At 43.7% G+C, this 17,721-nt stretch overlaps 2 protein-coding genes across 4 annotated transcripts in view; both read right to left on the reverse strand.

Annotated features, from left to right (window-relative positions):
• LOC108919250 (protein spire homolog 1-like) overlaps window positions 1-11,740 on the reverse strand; it is a 35,932-nt gene extending 24,192 nt beyond the window's left edge. For both annotated transcript variants that reach the window (XM_018727114.2, XM_029248039.1), the window contains exons 1-2: window positions 10,908-11,740; window positions 4,919-4,950 (exon numbers count right to left, since the gene is read on the reverse strand). In XM_018727114.2, coding sequence (XP_018582630.2) covers window positions 4,919-4,950; window positions 10,908-11,235 — 360 coding nt within the window. In that variant the 5' untranslated portion in view covers window positions 11,236-11,740. The remainder of the gene's footprint in view (window positions 1-4,918; window positions 4,951-10,907) is intronic.
• Window positions 11,741-13,573: 1,833 nt separating this feature from the next.
• On the reverse strand, window positions 13,574-16,959 carry LOC108919249 (brain and acute leukemia cytoplasmic protein-like). 2 transcript variants are annotated; one of them, XM_029248392.1, is made up of 4 exons: window positions 16,883-16,959; window positions 16,156-16,482; window positions 15,219-15,340; window positions 13,574-14,407 (listed from the first exon to the last, which is right to left on the reverse strand). In XM_029248392.1, the coding sequence occupies exons 2-4, from the start codon at window positions 16,310-16,312 to the stop codon at window positions 14,318-14,320; spliced, it is 369 nt and encodes a 122-aa protein (XP_029104225.1). In that variant the 5' UTR covers window positions 16,313-16,482; window positions 16,883-16,959; the 3' UTR covers window positions 13,574-14,317. The 2 variants fall into 2 exon arrangements, with proteins under 2 accessions (XP_029104225.1, XP_018582629.2); XM_018727113.2 differs by having other exon boundaries at window positions 13,574-14,410.
• Between the last annotated feature and the right edge of the window lie 762 nt (window positions 16,960-17,721).

Here is a 17,721-nt window from a genome sequence, read left to right on the forward strand (position 1 = left end):
TGGACCAGGACAGCCAGTAAACAGAGCCACACGGAGGACCTGAAACACTCCCACGTGTTCAGAACCGCTATTAATGAAGTGTTTATTTCTTATTCATGCAAACAACTAGAAATAGCTCCATAAATCAACTGCAGAACTAGTACGTTCAAATGGAACTGCTTTCATTTCAAACACCATTTTAATCCTACAACTTCCCTCGTTTTGCCCTACCACATGTGCACCTCTGAATGTGACCAGATACGATCTTTCTCCATCCAGGAGGATCTCAGGACAGCACCTGCCATCTGTTCATATTGCAGCCTGAAGCAAACAGTAACTGTAAACAGATTTAAAGACCATTTCAGCAGCAGTAATGAGTCAAGCTCCTGCTCATGCTTTCCTGGTGGAAACGTCGAGAAGAAGCGTAGAGCTCTGCTTCGTCCCGAGGGAACGCAGACACTGTCTCCAGTGGCCAGTGACCTCATTGACCTGTATTTACTGTACTTATGATGGCAAGGAAGGTGTGCTTCATAGACACTTCGGGAGTTTTACAGCGTGACATTGTGGGTAACCTACCACCACAGAGTACAGCCACCAGTTCGACCAAAAACATTGTTGCCATGGTTACACTCAGCAAAAACGGATTACAGCTCCAGGATGGTGAGCTCTGGGAGACACATCACATTCAAAACAGCCTTCCAAAACATTAATTTAAAAAAATATATAAAGAAGCCAAAGAACACGTCCTTCTTGACAAACCTCCCAAACAAGAAAAACACCTCCTGATGAAAATAAACTAAAGCACATTAAGGCATTTTACACCATCTGTGTCTTTCATTTCAGTGAGCACTGTGGAAATGAGCTTCTCAAGCACAAGTTACTAGTATAGGGCAAGTTAGACATTTTGCTAGAACTGATTGATTTCCAATTCCACGTTCTTCAGAGTTTCAATAACAAGACACAAAGCTTCAACAGCTGGTTTATTACATTTCTGGCCATATGTCATCCTGCCTCTGCACATCACTTCTCTGTCTTTTCATAATTCCAAAAATGTACTTATTAGTAGCTATTCAAGGCCTTTTAGCTTCCCATTTCTATTTCTGTGGAAAATTACCAAGTTAGAGAGCTGCTTTGTCTTCTAAAACTCAAAGGAAAGATAAAAACACACTAGTGGGATTAATGAGGTCAAAGAATGATATGGTTGATAATATAATAAAAAATAATTAAGTAATAAATCATAGTAACCAGAACATAATAATCAAAATCTCTTTAATGGAGCGCAAATGTAAATCTAAGGTCAGATCAGATCTAAATCCTTGGTCTGATTCACCGGATCCCACATGGCTCACATTTCAGCCACACTCACAGGACCAACTACACTTCACTTACCAGAAGCAGCTGCCAACATGTACCATTCACAAGGAGAAAGAAAGAGAGAGGGGAGAAGAAAGGAAAAAAAAAAAAAAAAAAAAAAAAAAGAGAAGCCAACTTTATCACCCACCGTACACCATCCTGTCTCTTGAGAAGAACACACACTCTGCTTGCCTCTGGTCTTAGCCCAGCTCAAAGTAAGGCTATTTAATGGAAGTCCAAATTACAATTATAGATAGCATGTTTTTCTGAAGGATGAACCTGTTTAAGCAGTTCCATCACAGCGAAACATCTGAAGGTGAGGCTTATATTTGCATGGCTAACATCTTTACTTTCACCATCAGTCCATGTTTATTTAAATTCATTAATTTATCCAACAATCCTCCTCTTACAGTGTTAAGCTACCGGCAATTGTTCACCCATTTATACAGCTGAGTATTTCTTACTGTATCAATTCAGAATAAGTACCTTGACCAAGGGTACTACAGCAGGGGGTGGGATCCAAACCCATGACCCCCAAGGTTCAAAGGTAGCAGCTCTAATCACTACGCCACCTGATGCCCATAACAGTGACCATAACAGAGTGGACAACTGTTTTCCTGTGCTGCAGAACCAGATCAACGTTGTGGTTAACCGCTTTCAAGGTAAACCATTAACATAGTTAAACACACATGAATGCCCCATGTTGCCACTCCCTGCGGCGCATGAGAACAAGAAGGTTCGACCAATTCTCACTGTGCTGCACACTGCGGTCTTTGTTCATAAGCATCCCTAACCACCCAGAGCCGGAGGGGCAGGGTTGGTAATAGACCAGCAGGACCCCTCCTCAACAAGCCAGACAGCAACAGGGGAAATCAAACTGATCCATCGCTTTCGCCAGGACGACAGGCTGCACATAAAGGCACCCGGTGTTTGACACCTTTACGCAGGGTTCTTTACAGACTACAAGCTCGACCATAGATTGCTTGTTCAGTTTTTCCCCCATTAATTGATTTAAAGGAAATTCATACGCCTCGTAACAAGGTGCACAGCTGTATCTGAACAAAAAACAAACAAGTCCATATTACAGTTGAATGAGGGCAGCTAGTCTACGGTCTCAAGACACGTTTTTGATCACTGTACTAAAGAGCTGACAGGCCCTCGATTGGTGCTGTGGAGGCCAGAGGCTGTTGGTAAGAAGGAAGCCCCAAAGCGCCTCTTTGTGCACCTTAGCAGAACAACACATGTACCATTTTGTTACATTTTAAAAAACCTATATGCAGCTTCTGGTGAAATGTATACTGGTTTATACAGTGGTATGAGAAAGTAAGTCACAAGTCTGCACCCAGATCTCTGCTTCTGGTGGCGTAATGCACTCTGTATTGTTGTCAGAGAAAAGGATTTGCTAAATGAATAAATGTTAATGTAAAGGCGCTCATGTCAATCACTTCACAGGGGGATGTGAGCCACTGTCCATATGGGTATTAGTTTCTGTTACCCCCCCGTCTGCCACTGTCTCCACTGCATCAGTGGTCAGACGCAGGACAGAACCCCCTTCTTTACACATGTAGAATGTGCAGCTCTCGCTAGATGAGACATTCCCCCCCCAGGATCCAAAGCATTACTGGAGTGTTAAACCTGGAGATCTAAGTTTTGCCAGTTCGGGCTTAGTAGTCTGAGCTGCTGAGAAAATTTATAATTAATAAAAAAAAAAATTTTAATAATAAATAAAAGTTAAGGATTTTCTTAAATCACAATAAACAAGCAGAATTGTAGCTGCTATACATTTAAACGTACCGACAGAGCCGCAGCACAACTGTTCCCTGTCAGTGTATGATCGTATTCCCGGAAGAAGGCATTGGAGAAGAATGGTGTGATGTCATGAATCTCTCCCTTTATGTAAACAAGGAGGCAGCCTGGGGGGCCTGGAGCACAAGGAGCCACTGCCCCCACATTGTTGGAGGGACTGTCCAAGGAGCGAGAATAGCTTCCAGATAGGGCACAGTCCCAGTCAGGGTGTGAGCACCTGGGCTGCTGGTGCAGAACGGGGGCAGACAAACATACCATTTTTAAAACAAAAATCACACTGCTAAACAAAATGCAAATATCACCCATTCTCCCCAAGTAGGTGCTATATTTAAATATAAACCTAAATATATTGCATTTAGCTGACACTTTTCTCTAAAGCAACTTACAATTATAATTCCATTTATACAGCCAGGTAAATACCTTGCTCAAGGGTACTACAGCTACAGATGGGATTCAAACCTGTGGCCTCTGCATCCAAAGGTAGTAGCTGCAACCACTACAAAGACTCTGTTGCACTCTGGCTGTCCATGGTCCATAGTGCCATCCTCCTAGAATCCCAATTTACACATAAACAAGCTGCAGGACCCCCAGCTAAACCCTTCCCACAGAGCAAAAATGTGAGGGCATCACAAAGGTGTCTAACAAAGTATTCCACCTGTGCTTATAGGAAATATGAAGACAATTAATACAACTGTACAGCCAAAGCACACAAACACCAGCAAGAGTGAAACAAGTGATGAGACAGCTAAAGCCTTCACTCAGCTCACTGGGGAAAACCTGTCTGAATTAACAAAGTAATTTTAAACTGCAGTGTATCACCCGACTCCTCGTCTTGGATCGCAAAATGAAAAGCAGCCGCTGTGGAGACAGACAGATTATTTCATAACAGTGACTTGACTTCTTTCCTCTCAGACCACATGACCTGTACCAGCGTGCACATGTACACAGGCTGCCCTCAAGCCAGGCTGTCTGGCTCCAGTGGATATGCCCCATAGAGAGCAGGAGGCACCATTCTTTCCTTTTCTCACTCACACACACACACACACACACACAATCAGTGTGGTAACAACAGCACTACAAAGGCCCTATCTGGGCTTTTATGCAACGGTGAAGTCACTAACTAAATCCAGATTTACCACTAACATTGACTAAAAGGTGTGCATCACAGGTGTCTCTTAACAAAAATGTGTGTATGTACACCACACACAAAACCTCATCAGCTCACATTTTTCCTCACCATCATGCTGCTCCACATAACTTGTACTGCATGACCGTGTGATCGCCTCCAGTACACTATGGCAGACAGGCCCTGCTAGTCTCTCTCTCTCTCACACACACACACACACACACACACACACACACACACACACACACACACACACTCTTTGAGTCCCAGATATAACCACAAGAGGAAGATGCAGTCATGCACATCAAGGAAAACCGCACCAGGCTAACAACTGCTCCACGGGATGGACGGTCCAGAGGGAGGGGTGCAGAAATCATAATCATGCACCATGCGTGTCCTCTGGCCGAATTGGAGAACACAAATTATTATCAATCAAATTCTTTCGCTTTACTTCGCCACATCAGACTGCTTTGACTACATTTATACTAGCATCAGGGTGCGAGATACAGTCAGTCAGTCAGATCAGTTCAGTAGTCATTCACCCAAGAGTACTTTCACCTCCTCATCCCCCTGCTAATTATCCACCATACCCTTAGAGTAAATAAGCAATCATCCTACAGCAGAACCCGGCAATACACAAGGAGAGTCACTCACCTGTACAGCAGAGCAAGGCTTCCGGTATTTATCTGTGGAAACAAAGTAAGCAGGTTAGATGATGGTGAAAGACAAAGTTCTTATTTTTCCTTCCATGGGTGAAACTGAGCCAAGAAGCAGTAAAAACTACATTAACTAAATCCAGTTCAGAGTCAGTGAATGTTTGGCAATGCAAGTATGCACATGACAGAGGTTTCTTTGCAACAAACATCAAGCATCACAGCACACTTAATTCATTTTTATATATAATTTTGGACCATTCTTCTTACAATACAGAAAGCAGAAGATAAACTTAATTATGGTAGTTGTGAAGAGGAAAACAAAATGAAACAAAAAACTCCTACTACATAGAAGGGGAGAAAAATAAACATCTGGAGCTTAGTACCAGTGGCTGCCCACCCCTCCTGGTGTAAGCATCACTTCCAATGGGAGAGTGTTTACTACACTCTTCACTCTTCTGAGGTAGTCCTGCTACCATCCCCAACCATGCTCTCACTCATCTACAGCCAGTGATAAATTCACACATACCAGAAGTGTAAGTCCCTATGTGGCCCCGTGAAGTCTTTCTGAAGCTATAGAGTGCCAAGATATGCATTTAATGAATGTCAACAAACATTTAAGTACAACCTACAGGAGCCAGATGTGGGGAGCTGAAGCAATACCCACAATGAATGCACTTGTGTGTATTGTGTGATGCAGACAAACAATAAAACCCAAATAAACTGTTCTAAATATTTTGTTTTTTTCCTAGAGGGTGTCTCACAATATACCAAAGTACTAGGACAGAAAACTGGATTTAGCTGCTCATGATTACCAATAATTGTCTTTATGCATACATTTATGCAGCATTTCTGTATTTCCAAGAGTATCTCAGCACAAAATGTACAAAATTCAAAAATCTAGGAGGAAAAAAAAATTAAATAAGCAATGATCTCTAGTGGAAGGCCAGGTGCTCCATTTCTTATATTATAAAGGTATTTTGATGAACAAACTACATGACTGGGCATCCCAGCCATGGCCTTCCCACATGCCACACTGCCCCTGGTTACCATGGAAACACAAGCCCTGCTCAAGTGACACAACAGGGTAATCAAAAGGTCACTATCAACCAACACCAGTCTTTGCTGAGTGCTTTAGGTTCCCTTCAAAAATGAGCCCAAGGTTTATATTTTAGACAAGAACAATCACTAATGCTACATAATGCAGGGTTCACTTCATTTACTATATTACCCATGAATCCCTGTCATTACTATGATTATAATCTCAGTTACCAGGTATATTAGAACAGTAGAAGATAAACAATGAATTTTACAAGGGACAGTAGCTGACTAAACAAACCTGTGCATAATTTTTCTAACTTGAATCCATAAGAAAACACAGAACTGTACCCTGAACATTACTGGTTTGCTTCTGAAAAGCATTAAGCAAGGCACCAAACTTAAAATTGTTATAGAAAAAAAAAAATACCCAGCCCTACAAGGAGTAAAAATTTAATATTAATTTGTGCCACATTGCTGCATAAGTACTCAAAAATATCAATATATTATCTCAGTGCTCCCAGGTTTGGGGGAGTAAAAAAAACTAATTTGGGTTTTTTACCATAGAGTTAAATAGGCTCACTTGTTTCTCACCTAAGGAGGCGCAGCAGGTTTGGCCAGGTCCTGCTCTCTGGTGGGTCTGGGGTTTGAGTCCAGCTTAGGGTGCCTTGCAACAGACTGGTGTCCCATCCTGGGTGTATGCCCCACCCCCCCTCCAGCCTTGCGCCCTGAGTTGCTGGGTTAGGCTCCGGTTCGCCGCGAGCCCACTCGGGACAAATGCTTTCAGCCAGTGTGTGTGTGTGTGTGTGTGTGTGTGTATTTCTGACCTTTTAAAAAATAAATAAATAAATAAATAAATAAATAAATAAATCCTATGTTGGGACAGATCTCCTAAAAATCTATAGCTCATTAAGGTATGAAATCTGCAAAGCTGTCTGAAAATTTGAGTCCTGGAAAGGAGCACCACAAATTTTGACCTGTTGTGTAAGTGTACCAAACATCACAGGCCAATAGATTACAGGGGAATTGTGAGCTTTAAGTATTTGTAGCACATTAGCTTTCAGATCCCTTGATGACTGATTAAGGCAGTGGAATGAAGAGAATTATCATGAGAAGCTTAGGCTGTCCAGATACCAGTAAAAAGAGACTTGAACCAGTGATCAAAGCTACTGGAATTATGATCGTCATGGGGGGGAATTATGTCCCTACAACTAAGTCCCCTCGGATAAGCGGAGGTTAGAAACACTACAGATATTCCATCAACAGACGTATATTCTCTAGACACCTTTCAATAAACAATCCCTCATGCAAAGCAACATTAATATTCATAGTCGTTTACTATGAAAGCACAGAAGCATTACCGTGGGATATAAAAAAAAAAATAAATCAACTTAATCTTGCTAATTGGAGTGCTTTGGAATATTAATCCTCAGCATCAGCAAAGCAAGATAACACTGGTGGTGAATCAAAACTGAAAAATAAATAAATAAATAAAAAAATAAATAAATAAATAAATAAAATCATCCTTTCCTGATGCCAAAGATAGTGGTCATTGTGCTAGCAGGTAAAACAAGTAAGAAGAGCTCAAGGGAAGGGCCAAAAGGTCCACGGGCCGGTCCATGGTATGGCGAAGGTGACACGAGGGACTGTCACTGTCATGCTGCTGTCATCAGCTTGTGAGAAACCAGGTGGGCTCAGCTGAACAAAGAAAAGGCGCAGAACACCCAGCGCAAACACTCCTCCTTTGTGGATGGTGGTGATGAGTAATGCTTCCCGACGGCCCTCTGATGCGCTGTTTAATCACCATAGGAGAACTTTCCCCACGAACGCCTCCTGCACTCGTACCGTGTCATTTCAGAAGAGCAAAAGTAAAGACAACTGAGAAACACAGGAAAAGCTACCACATGACTCCTGAACCTGCTGACTCGCTATATAACTCTTTACCTTTTCTACTCACAACACATAACTAGTTGGACTAAAATTATAAAACTCACATTTATGAGCAGCAAGGCGCAGTGAATGGAACACAAAGAATGGAGGATTAAAAACATACTGAAGGTCATAACTGGATAGTGGAGAGTTCATCTGAAATATTACTGGATTTCCTTACAGTCCTAGAACCCTGACATGCAATGTGACTAAACTACTGTGATGAAGAACACCCCACACACACACACACACACACACACACACACACACACACACACACACACTTTTTCAGTCCATCAGTTGTCAGACAAGCAGTTAATGTTAACGGATGGATGGACAGCTGGTTATCGAACCCAGGATCCACCAATCCAGAGTCACAGCTGGGGAGCAGAGGGCATTGGGAAGAACACACCTTGGAAGGGACAGTGTTCATACAACAAGGACATCTCACCAAATCATTGAACAACATGCATCTGGAGTATATGAGGTAAGCAGACGACACAGAAAAACCTAAAGGCAAACCAGGAAAATGTGAGATTTGCATGTTTTCCAAAAGACAGAACAGGATGGGGCTGTGAAGCGACTGAGTCCACAGTGAGCAATGTAATTACACTATCTGTAATAAATTATTTTTTTAAATAAAAATGTATTTACTAGTAATTATTATTTTATATTTAATAAATAACAATGCTAACACTATTTCTTGTTTCTGGACCACACTTTTACGGTGATATCCTGACGGCAGAAATAAAACGGAGAACACTGCGTTAACATGCACCGATGTCTGGCAATGATAACGGCCTCCTGGAATAACGCCCTTATAACATCTCATTAATAGGCCGCATTGTGTTGGCCTTTGCTTTCCGTAAGGACCGGAGCAGCATGATTTCCCCCGAAATACTGATCCCACCCGCAGGGCAGCACACATCACGGGCTGAGGTCCATGAAACCGGGTTTTGTGCTCAGTGCTCTCATTACATGAATCAGGCCACCGGCACATTCCTCCCATCTCTCTTTCCAAAACACCAACACTCAAGTCGTTTGGGTTCCGGTGTGAACTTTTCTACTGGATAGGAAGGACGCTGAGGGGCGACCCCAAACAGCAGGCCAACAAGTTTGCCACGGCGAAGGGACGGGTGACACAGGCACACAATAACTCGTTTAAGAGTAAATATTTGGATTGCAAGTTCGCTCTCCAGGTGTGTCAGGTGTAGCTCAGGGACCATTTTAAAGCATTCTGACACCTGCAGGACTTTGGATCTCTAAGAATGGAGTCACCATGTATTAGATCAAGGAACCTTACTGTGCCCATGTGGGAGCTATGATCCACCGTCACACGTCAAGTTCTTATGTATGTCACCAGAAGACCACAGGTGAAGATGGTGACCACAGTTCAACACTCAGGTCATGACCTATAAGACCATCAATGGATCTGCTCCCAGATACCTAAAGGACCTGATCATTCTTGTCCCAAACAGACTACTACACTCCTCCACCCCTGGCCACTTGGTGGTCCCACACACAAGAGGGCCAAAATTAAAAGCCTAAGGTTCTTAGTTCTGGCTTCAATGTCACATGATTTCCCTCTGTCCTTCAGCACTGCTGATTCTCTCCAGAACATTCCAGAAGGGTCTCAAAACATTTCTTTTTGACCTACTGTATGTCTCTCCTGTCTACTCAAACTCCATTACAAGAGATGCATGAGAACATGGAGGGGCAATACTTGAACGCCACATTAAAGAGCAAGGCCACAATAAATGCTGTAACATGTACCTGAAGGACCTGAACTTTAACTCAGCTGATCATCCCTTCATCCACCTGCTGTCTATGGTTCACTGTGCAAATGTCATCACCCAACATAAAATTAATGTTCTACATACGAGACAGTAGGTGGCATCCTGGTTAGAGCTGTTCTTTTCTAACCTGAAGGTTTCTGTTTTAAATCTCCCCTCCTGCTATAATACTCCTGATTAAGGTATTTACCCTGAAAGGATACAGTAAGAATACCCTGCTGTATAAATCAATCACTGTAAAGCTACAGGACTAATACTGTAAATGGTCTGGGACTAAATGTTAAAGATAATCAACCCATTAAAACATTTAAACAAATTCATTAAAATCTGAATTATTCTTAGGTCTCAAATCACTTGGTGCTGAATGAGTTTCTGCTTCCATTTTAGTCTTTATTATATTCTAAAGTAGGGGCAAATAGCAAAAGAAACAAACTAAAGGCTTTATGCAGCTCATTTGGTTCTTCCAAACATCACAGCAAAAATTACAATTTTATCTAAGCGCTATCAGCTGAATCTAATCACATGGTTCCATTGTTTGTCACATGTGGACAGACACATGACAGGGGAGGTGTGCCCCTGCAGCATGTGTGTAAAATTGCTGATACTTCTCCTTCCCCCAGTAGCTGTCATTTTGAGATGTCACAGACACACACACTGAACAACCCAAGTGGTCTTCTGTGTTACGTAAGTGCTCACGATTATTCTGACAACTCAGTCCAGACACACAGGGCACCAAGTGCACTATTTACTGTATAGTAAGACAGGTGCGAGAAACCTCTCTACATGCATACATGTGTATGAACACACTGCAGCTCCAAAGTGTAACATTGTTACCAAAGTGCAATGTAAAAACTGGGCTCTGTCCTCCTTAGCAACACAAGGCACAGTGTGTGTGATGCCATCTTCTCAGAAACAGTACACACACAGGGCAGCCAATCTTCATCACTTCTACTCATTTATCTGATGCTTACACTGAGCTGCCCATTTACAAGCTGGGTAATGTTTACTGGAGCAATCTAGGGTAGGTACCTTGATCAAGAAGAGAGAGGGATTTGAACCTGCCACGTAAGTGCAGATACAGCAACTCTAACCATTACCTATACCCCCAATAGCTAATCATGTGGAGATGCAACTTATTGTCAAAGAGTGTAAATATATGTTGATCATCGAGTAGTAGCGCGGGAGGCGGGATGCGAACCAACAACCCTCGCGCGTGCCGCTGTGTTTTACCTGGAGCGCCGCGATGCTGCAGCCTCACCGTCCCGTCCTTCTGGATGCTCACATCGGCCGGTCCCTCCACCCTCCGGGGATGCTCGAGCGCCGCGGACACCACGGGGCTCCTCCTGCGCTGCTCCTCCGCCAAGAAGCGGCAGCACTGGTAGCACACCGCCCACGCCTGCTCCTCGTTGATGGGCTGCCCGTATAGAGTGAGGATCTCCTCCAGGGACAGATCGTCTCCTCCGTCCGCGCAGTGCGCGTCCACGGCGGGAGGCGGCGGCTCGCCTGCGCGATCCAGCTGGAGCGCGCAGGTGGGCTGATCTCCCCCGACGTCGGCCATGCTCTCATCACATCCACCGAGAGAACGGCCCCGGGTAACTGGACGGGTAACGCAGCCTTACTAACTTAATCATGCGGCTGCGGTGCAACACCGTCCTCCTCCGCTTAGTGGCTCCATTCACTGCGCTCCTGCTCCTGTCTCCGCCTCTCCTTATGCGTCCCAGTCATATGACGGCTCAGTCCGCGAGGTCCCAAAGCCCGTCTAGTTCACGGCTGCCCTGCATGTCACCTGCTCTTGTCCCACATGTGGGCTGCGACGTTACATTTACACAGGCTAACACAGTGTAAGCGCTTCTCGTACACCTGTTTTGGCTCTATATCGTTTTCACCCTGTTCTGTTACTAATAAAAATGCAGGCTAAGTAAATCATGGTCAGACAATGAGCAGATATTTACAATAGGGCAGCAGGTCACATCGTAGTTAGAGCTGCTAGCCTATTACTGGATCTAAAGGTTGTTGCTTTGAATCCCACCTACTATTTGTAGTAACCTTGAGCAAGGTACTTAAATTACTCAAGTAAAATTACCCAACTGTTTAAATGGGTACAACATTATAAGTCACTTTGGAGAAATGTGTCAGCTAAATGAATAAATATACACACACACACACACACACACACACACACACACACATTTTCAGAACCGCTTGTCCCATACAGGGTCGCGGGGAACCGGAGCCAACCCGGCAACGCAGGGCGTAAGGCCGGAGGGGGAGGGGATACACCCAGGACGGGACGCCAGTCCGTCGCAAGGCACCCCAAGCGGGACTCGAACCCCAGACCCACTGGAGAGCAGGACTGTGGTCCAACCCACTGTGCCACCGCACCCCCCCATTGAATAAATATATAATATGTAAAATTATAACACACTGTTATTACATCTCTTCTGTGTTACTCAAACTCATTCTCACAGTAAAATGTTCAAAACTCCAAATTCTGGGTAATAAGTTGACTTTGCCTGTAAACTGTTGTTCTTGGCTTGTTTAACATTTTTTGTTAAATGACCATGTTTTGTGTTCAGACCAGTCCATGGCTGATATTGCTGGCCATAACACAAGCACTTTGTTTGGACAAAGACATCAGCTGGAAAAACAATGCTTGTAATAAATTATAGTGGAGGAACTGGCTTCCAGTAAACTGTCTGCAGTACAGGCATAGCAACAGGGGCATGAGAGGATGTGACCCCTCCACCCCCCATATTGAAGGAAGCCTTCTCCGGCCTTTAGGTATGCTCCCTCAGCACTACTGGTATTTTTTTAGTCCCCAAAATACCTGATAAATAACATTATTGAATTGAAGATCACTGCTGCTTTCTTTCTTTACCAAGGCTTAATAGTGATTTCTCAAGTAACTTCTGGAGTAACGGATATTGTGGAATTATGTTTTTGAAATGTCATTTGAACTTTTAGTTCCTTAAAATTTCTGTCTCACCATTTTTTCCTCCTTATTTTTTCCAGCTTTTTGAATGTTTTGCCTAATTCGTATTTGAATGAGCTGTTTCCATGCTCGCCAATAGATGGCCCCAAGTCTTCAGCTTATGATTTTACTGTTTATTTCTTGTGACAGCTGGGCTTCACATTTAACACTTTTTAATTCCTGAGCATTAATACGGTTCACTGGTCTCTCCTATAACAAATTTCTTCATATGCAGAAAAACTAATCCAAAACTCAGGCATTATTGATGTATGTCCTTTCCTGGAAAACAATACAACTTCTGTACCTTTTTTGAAAAATAATGTATTTCATCTTGTAAGGATTCATTTTTTAAGATTTTAAATGTTCCATCTGAGATCTGTTCTCTTTTTAAATGTAAACAATATCATAATTAAAGGAACGTGTGATATTTTGTATTAATACATGATCGTGCATTGTGACACTTAACACAGAGAGCAACGCTGGTTGGTCACAGAATATAAAAGGTTGCAAGAGCTCAGAGACAACTTATTTCTGAGGATGACTAATGAAAACAACAAAAGCAGGCACTAACAAAGCAAGAACTCCCGTTCATTTCTGAGTGCATAATTGCAATTTCTGTCTCCCTCTGAAAAACACAGGGCTGTAGCTTGTCCATTGTTCCCTACTGTTGAAAATATTCTAGGCATTTGTGTGCGCTAGTTCCAGCGATGCTATTGGAAATAAACCGGAGGGTGGGACAGGAGGTGATGTGAACTGAACATTTAACATCAAATACTGACTGTATGCAATCCATACTACAGTAATACAGTCTCACAGGATTTAAACACAGAAGTTAGGATGAGCCATATTGACACAAGTCATTTTCCGGAGACAGAAGAAAAAAAAAAAAAGAGCTAGAGCTGATTTGGAAGTACCATCAGTGGCTTCATGTTTTTCACATGTAAGAAAAACAAATCTTTTGTGAGGCATACCTTTTTTTCCCTTGACAAGAAATATCACTTCTGTCAGCTTCTCCATGATGGCATTAGAATTAAATAGCAAGTAAAAGTTTATACCTGAGAACATTTATTACAATCAAAACAGTTTATTAATTACAACACAGTATTTAAGGAACATTAGATATAACACTGTTGGTGACATGTCATTGTTATAATACATGGGCACTATTTGTTCTTTCCTGTTTAGGCGTTAGGTAAAACAGCTGTGTATCAGTTTACACCTATACATAGTGTGCAGACCAGTGACTTTGCACTGTCTTATTACAATCACCACCAGTCCTTTGAACATATACTGTTTATACAGTATGTTGGTATAATACTACTACACCCAATTATAACTGCTTTGAAGTTCTTATTTCATGATAACCTGGACCTGTTGCAAAGGTAATGGGCACCTTTTAAGCTTGTGCTCTGTTGCATGTTTGTGTATCCACACTGGGCTGCATTCACACTACATCTGCAGCACTGCATCTTTTTCCTGTTATGCCTGTGACCCGAGGCCCTTGTGACACTACAGAGTGAATCGGGGTGAATGTTGCGAGTGACACAGCTAGGTCTAAAAAACCCATCAGCTCCCAGCAATTTGCTGTTCTCGCACCTCAGAGCAGTCTGACTGGAATCACTTCTGCTCCCAACTTAGTGCAACATAATCGCCGTAACATCGTCTGGGTCTACTTGACATGGCTCAGTGTGGCTTCCCCGCTGGTCACCAGCTGAGTGACTTTAGCAACACTCCCTTCCTTGGTTGCCATCTTCTTCACCTGCTGAGGAACAGGAAAGTCTCAAGCTGTATACAAAGTCATCCCCAGACACCCATACATTACACAATGTGCACAATCAAGACAGAGAACTTAAACCCAGGAACGGTAAAATACACATCCAAACTCCTTGACAAAGCAAAAGCAATTAGTGTTCCCAGCTCTGTGACTAATACATGGTAACAGTGGTAAAAATGGTAACAATTATCCTAGCATTCCCATACAGCTGGTATCTCAAAGTTCTTGGGCTGTGGGTTTAGACATGGGGTTGAATAAAGTCTATGTCTCTCCGAGTTCAAGTGGGTTTCCTCCCACAATCTAAGGGCATGTGAATCAGGTGAACAGGTGACTCTAAATTGCCGCACGTGTGTGTGATAGCCCTGTGATAGAATAGAGTCCAATCTAGAGTGTAATCTGTCTCCATTAAGAGGTGCCATCAGGTAGCATAAATTCTTTAATTCTCCAGGAAACCCATGCAGTGGTACCCTTGGGCGAGGTAGTCAAACCAAACAGCTTTGATATTTAGCTGATGCTTTTGTCCAAAGAAACTTACAATTATTAACCCATTTATGAAGCTGGATAACTTTTACTGGAGCAATTTAGGGTAAGTACCTTGCTTAAAGGTACTACAGCTGGAAGGAAGGTGAGACTCAAACCTGACATCTTTGGATCCAAAGGCAGCAGCTCTAACCACTACACTACCAGCTGTCCTGCTTTCACTTTCTTCAGTGCGCCCGTACACTGTAATACAACGATTAACAGATATGATACGTCTGTTGCTTATGAGGAGAAATGGCTCAACTGTGAGTCACACCTCCTCTCTGCCGCCGGGCCTTCTCTGATGCTTTCCCCCGGAGCCGAGCTGCTTCCCGCACTGCGTCCCTATGTTCACCATCTTCTTCTCCCGGTGGGACGAGGTGGCCTCCAGAACCCTGGCTGCGACGGAGAGACCGAAGCGGCACAGCAGTGTAGGACAGCTCCAAGCGACAAGCTAAAAACACATCCTTGCACTAAGGGTGAAATCACCATTTCACAGGGCTGAGGAGCAACATCCAGAGGAGCGCAGAGCCATCAAGTCTCTCCCTGAGGGAAACTCACATTGGTCATTGCAACAGTTAAGGCATTTTCAGCATTTAGCAGCACTTACAGCCACATCCGGGTGTCACCAGTGGACAAATTCCGCACCTCACCTGAAGACTCCGCGTTCATCAACAACCAAATCATGTAGTGTAGTACTTGGTCCTTAGGTTTTCACTGCAGTTTTACTACAAAACACGTCTGCGAAGGCACATACAAACGCGACGTTTTCCAGCAGCATTTTTTCGCATCCTACTTGGACGACGCCGGCGCAGTTGAAGAGAAGGTGTTTTTGCCACTTGAATGCTGTTTATCATGACACAACTGCTTTTACAACAACGTATTACTAATTACAATTTCTGCACAGAAACGGCAGTGTGGAAGAATGGGCTGGGAAACAATGTCGCGTTACGCCGGCGCATCGCGTTTTTTGTTAACTCCGTGACCAAATTACATCACGATATCATATCTGAGGTAGAAAACGTGAGGGTTTTGTTTTCGGATGTTTCCTACAGCCCAGCCGTTAGGTGACGAGAAGAGAGAGAACGTGACAGCGTTTCGCACCTGTTACATTAATGAACGTTTCGCTGACGTTGTCTTAATATTTCGGCAGCGTTCAATAATCTTCTTGTTTGTTCAGTGCTGCTTTGCTCTGTCGCGCGCTGGCTGCTTACCTGTGTTGGCGCGAGCGGGAGCTCCGTCCTCTGCGCCGGGCGGCGGCGCGCTGCTCTCGGCGTCCGTGTTCGTGAGCCACGTTGACTCGGTCTCGCGCGTCCAGCTCTCGTAGTAGCGCGGCTCGAGGGCGTCCGCGCGGCTCCCGCCGCAGCCCATGGAGAGCGGAGCGCCTCAGCGCGCGCGGCAAGAATGGCGCCGAACCATCGTCCTCAGAGCCCCGCGCGGGCTACGGGATGACTCCTGAGTCAGTGTGTGCGCGCGTGTGTGTTTGTGTCATCCTCAGGAGGAGCGCCACACGAACCACTACGTCATTGTGAAAGAGCACGCTGAAAAACAAAAAAACAAACAAACAAAAAACAGAAGTACGCTGCTCTCACACTGACACTCCTCACTCAGGAATTCCTCATTCTTCTCACTCGTTTATCCCACTCAGCTCCTCCGGAATGAATGTGCCGCGTGTCCCTGTGCTACACTAGTATTATAATACTACTTATACTAACTAAGTATAAGATCAAGTTTTATAAAATGTATGTGCTTAGGATGCAGATTATCCTCCGCGTTCAGGTGACTGAGGAAAAGACAATGTGCGATGACTCGTTAGCTGCTGAACGGCCCGGGTCACATCGCATTTTTGCTCTCCGGGATCATCTTAGCTTCAGCCTGGCTCTGCAAAGCCCTCGCGAAAAAAAAGCTACGAAACACATGAATGACCTTTTACTCTTTTACCTTTCTCTCTATATTCATCCACTGTCAGAGACCGTTGTCCCAGTCAGAGAGGCGCTGGTCCGGAGCCTATCACAGCAGTATAATAGGGTGTGTGTGTGTGAGGCGCTGAGCGCGCTGGACACAGGCTGCCAGTAGCTACACCGAAGCCCAGTATATTAACTTTAAACTGCATTCAGTCTAAAACAAATTCAATACTAGCCTGTACTATGTTTAATTTTGATGGAATGAGCTCTAACTGTGGGCTGTAAGTGTGTGTGTGTAAGACAGCCTTCAATGCATATCTCTGTATCTGAAATGTACGTCGCTTTGTAGAAAGGCGTCCGCTAACCGAACGAAATGCAGTGTAAAGTAGCGTCTTTTAAAAATATGGAAAATAAAAGTCAATAATCTCCCCACCCTAAGTTCCATTCAGTCCCTGTCGCTGAAATGTAATGTTCAGTTAGTGTTCGCTACTGTACGCCAACCTTCTTTATTGTTCTTATCCACACAATGAGCTCAATAATTCAGGTTTACTTCAATTCAATCGTTTTCCATAAAATCTTATGTAGCTATAATAAATATAAGTACTGAGACATTTAATTAACGTTTGGCCCGCATAAAAACAAGGGTAAAGTGAGTGAGAGCAGAAAACGAACTCCTGCCCAAGGCTGTCAACAGCAGTTCATCCCACAAACGTGTGTTAATTTCTCTTTTTCACCCTGTTCCTCAGCAGCACTCAGCTGTAAACACTGAGGAAACGAGTTGAACGAAGGAGGCCCTGGCTCCCACTGCCATTCTGTTCTCTCTCAGTCCATTTTACATTTCGCTCATGGGTGGGCACAAGAAAGCAAGTTGCTTTA

Source organism: Scleropages formosus, chromosome 23 (genome assembly GCF_900964775.1).
Source record: "Scleropages formosus chromosome 23, fSclFor1.1, whole genome shotgun sequence".
In the NCBI taxonomy this organism is placed as follows: domain Eukaryota; kingdom Metazoa; phylum Chordata; class Actinopteri; order Osteoglossiformes; family Osteoglossidae; genus Scleropages; species Scleropages formosus.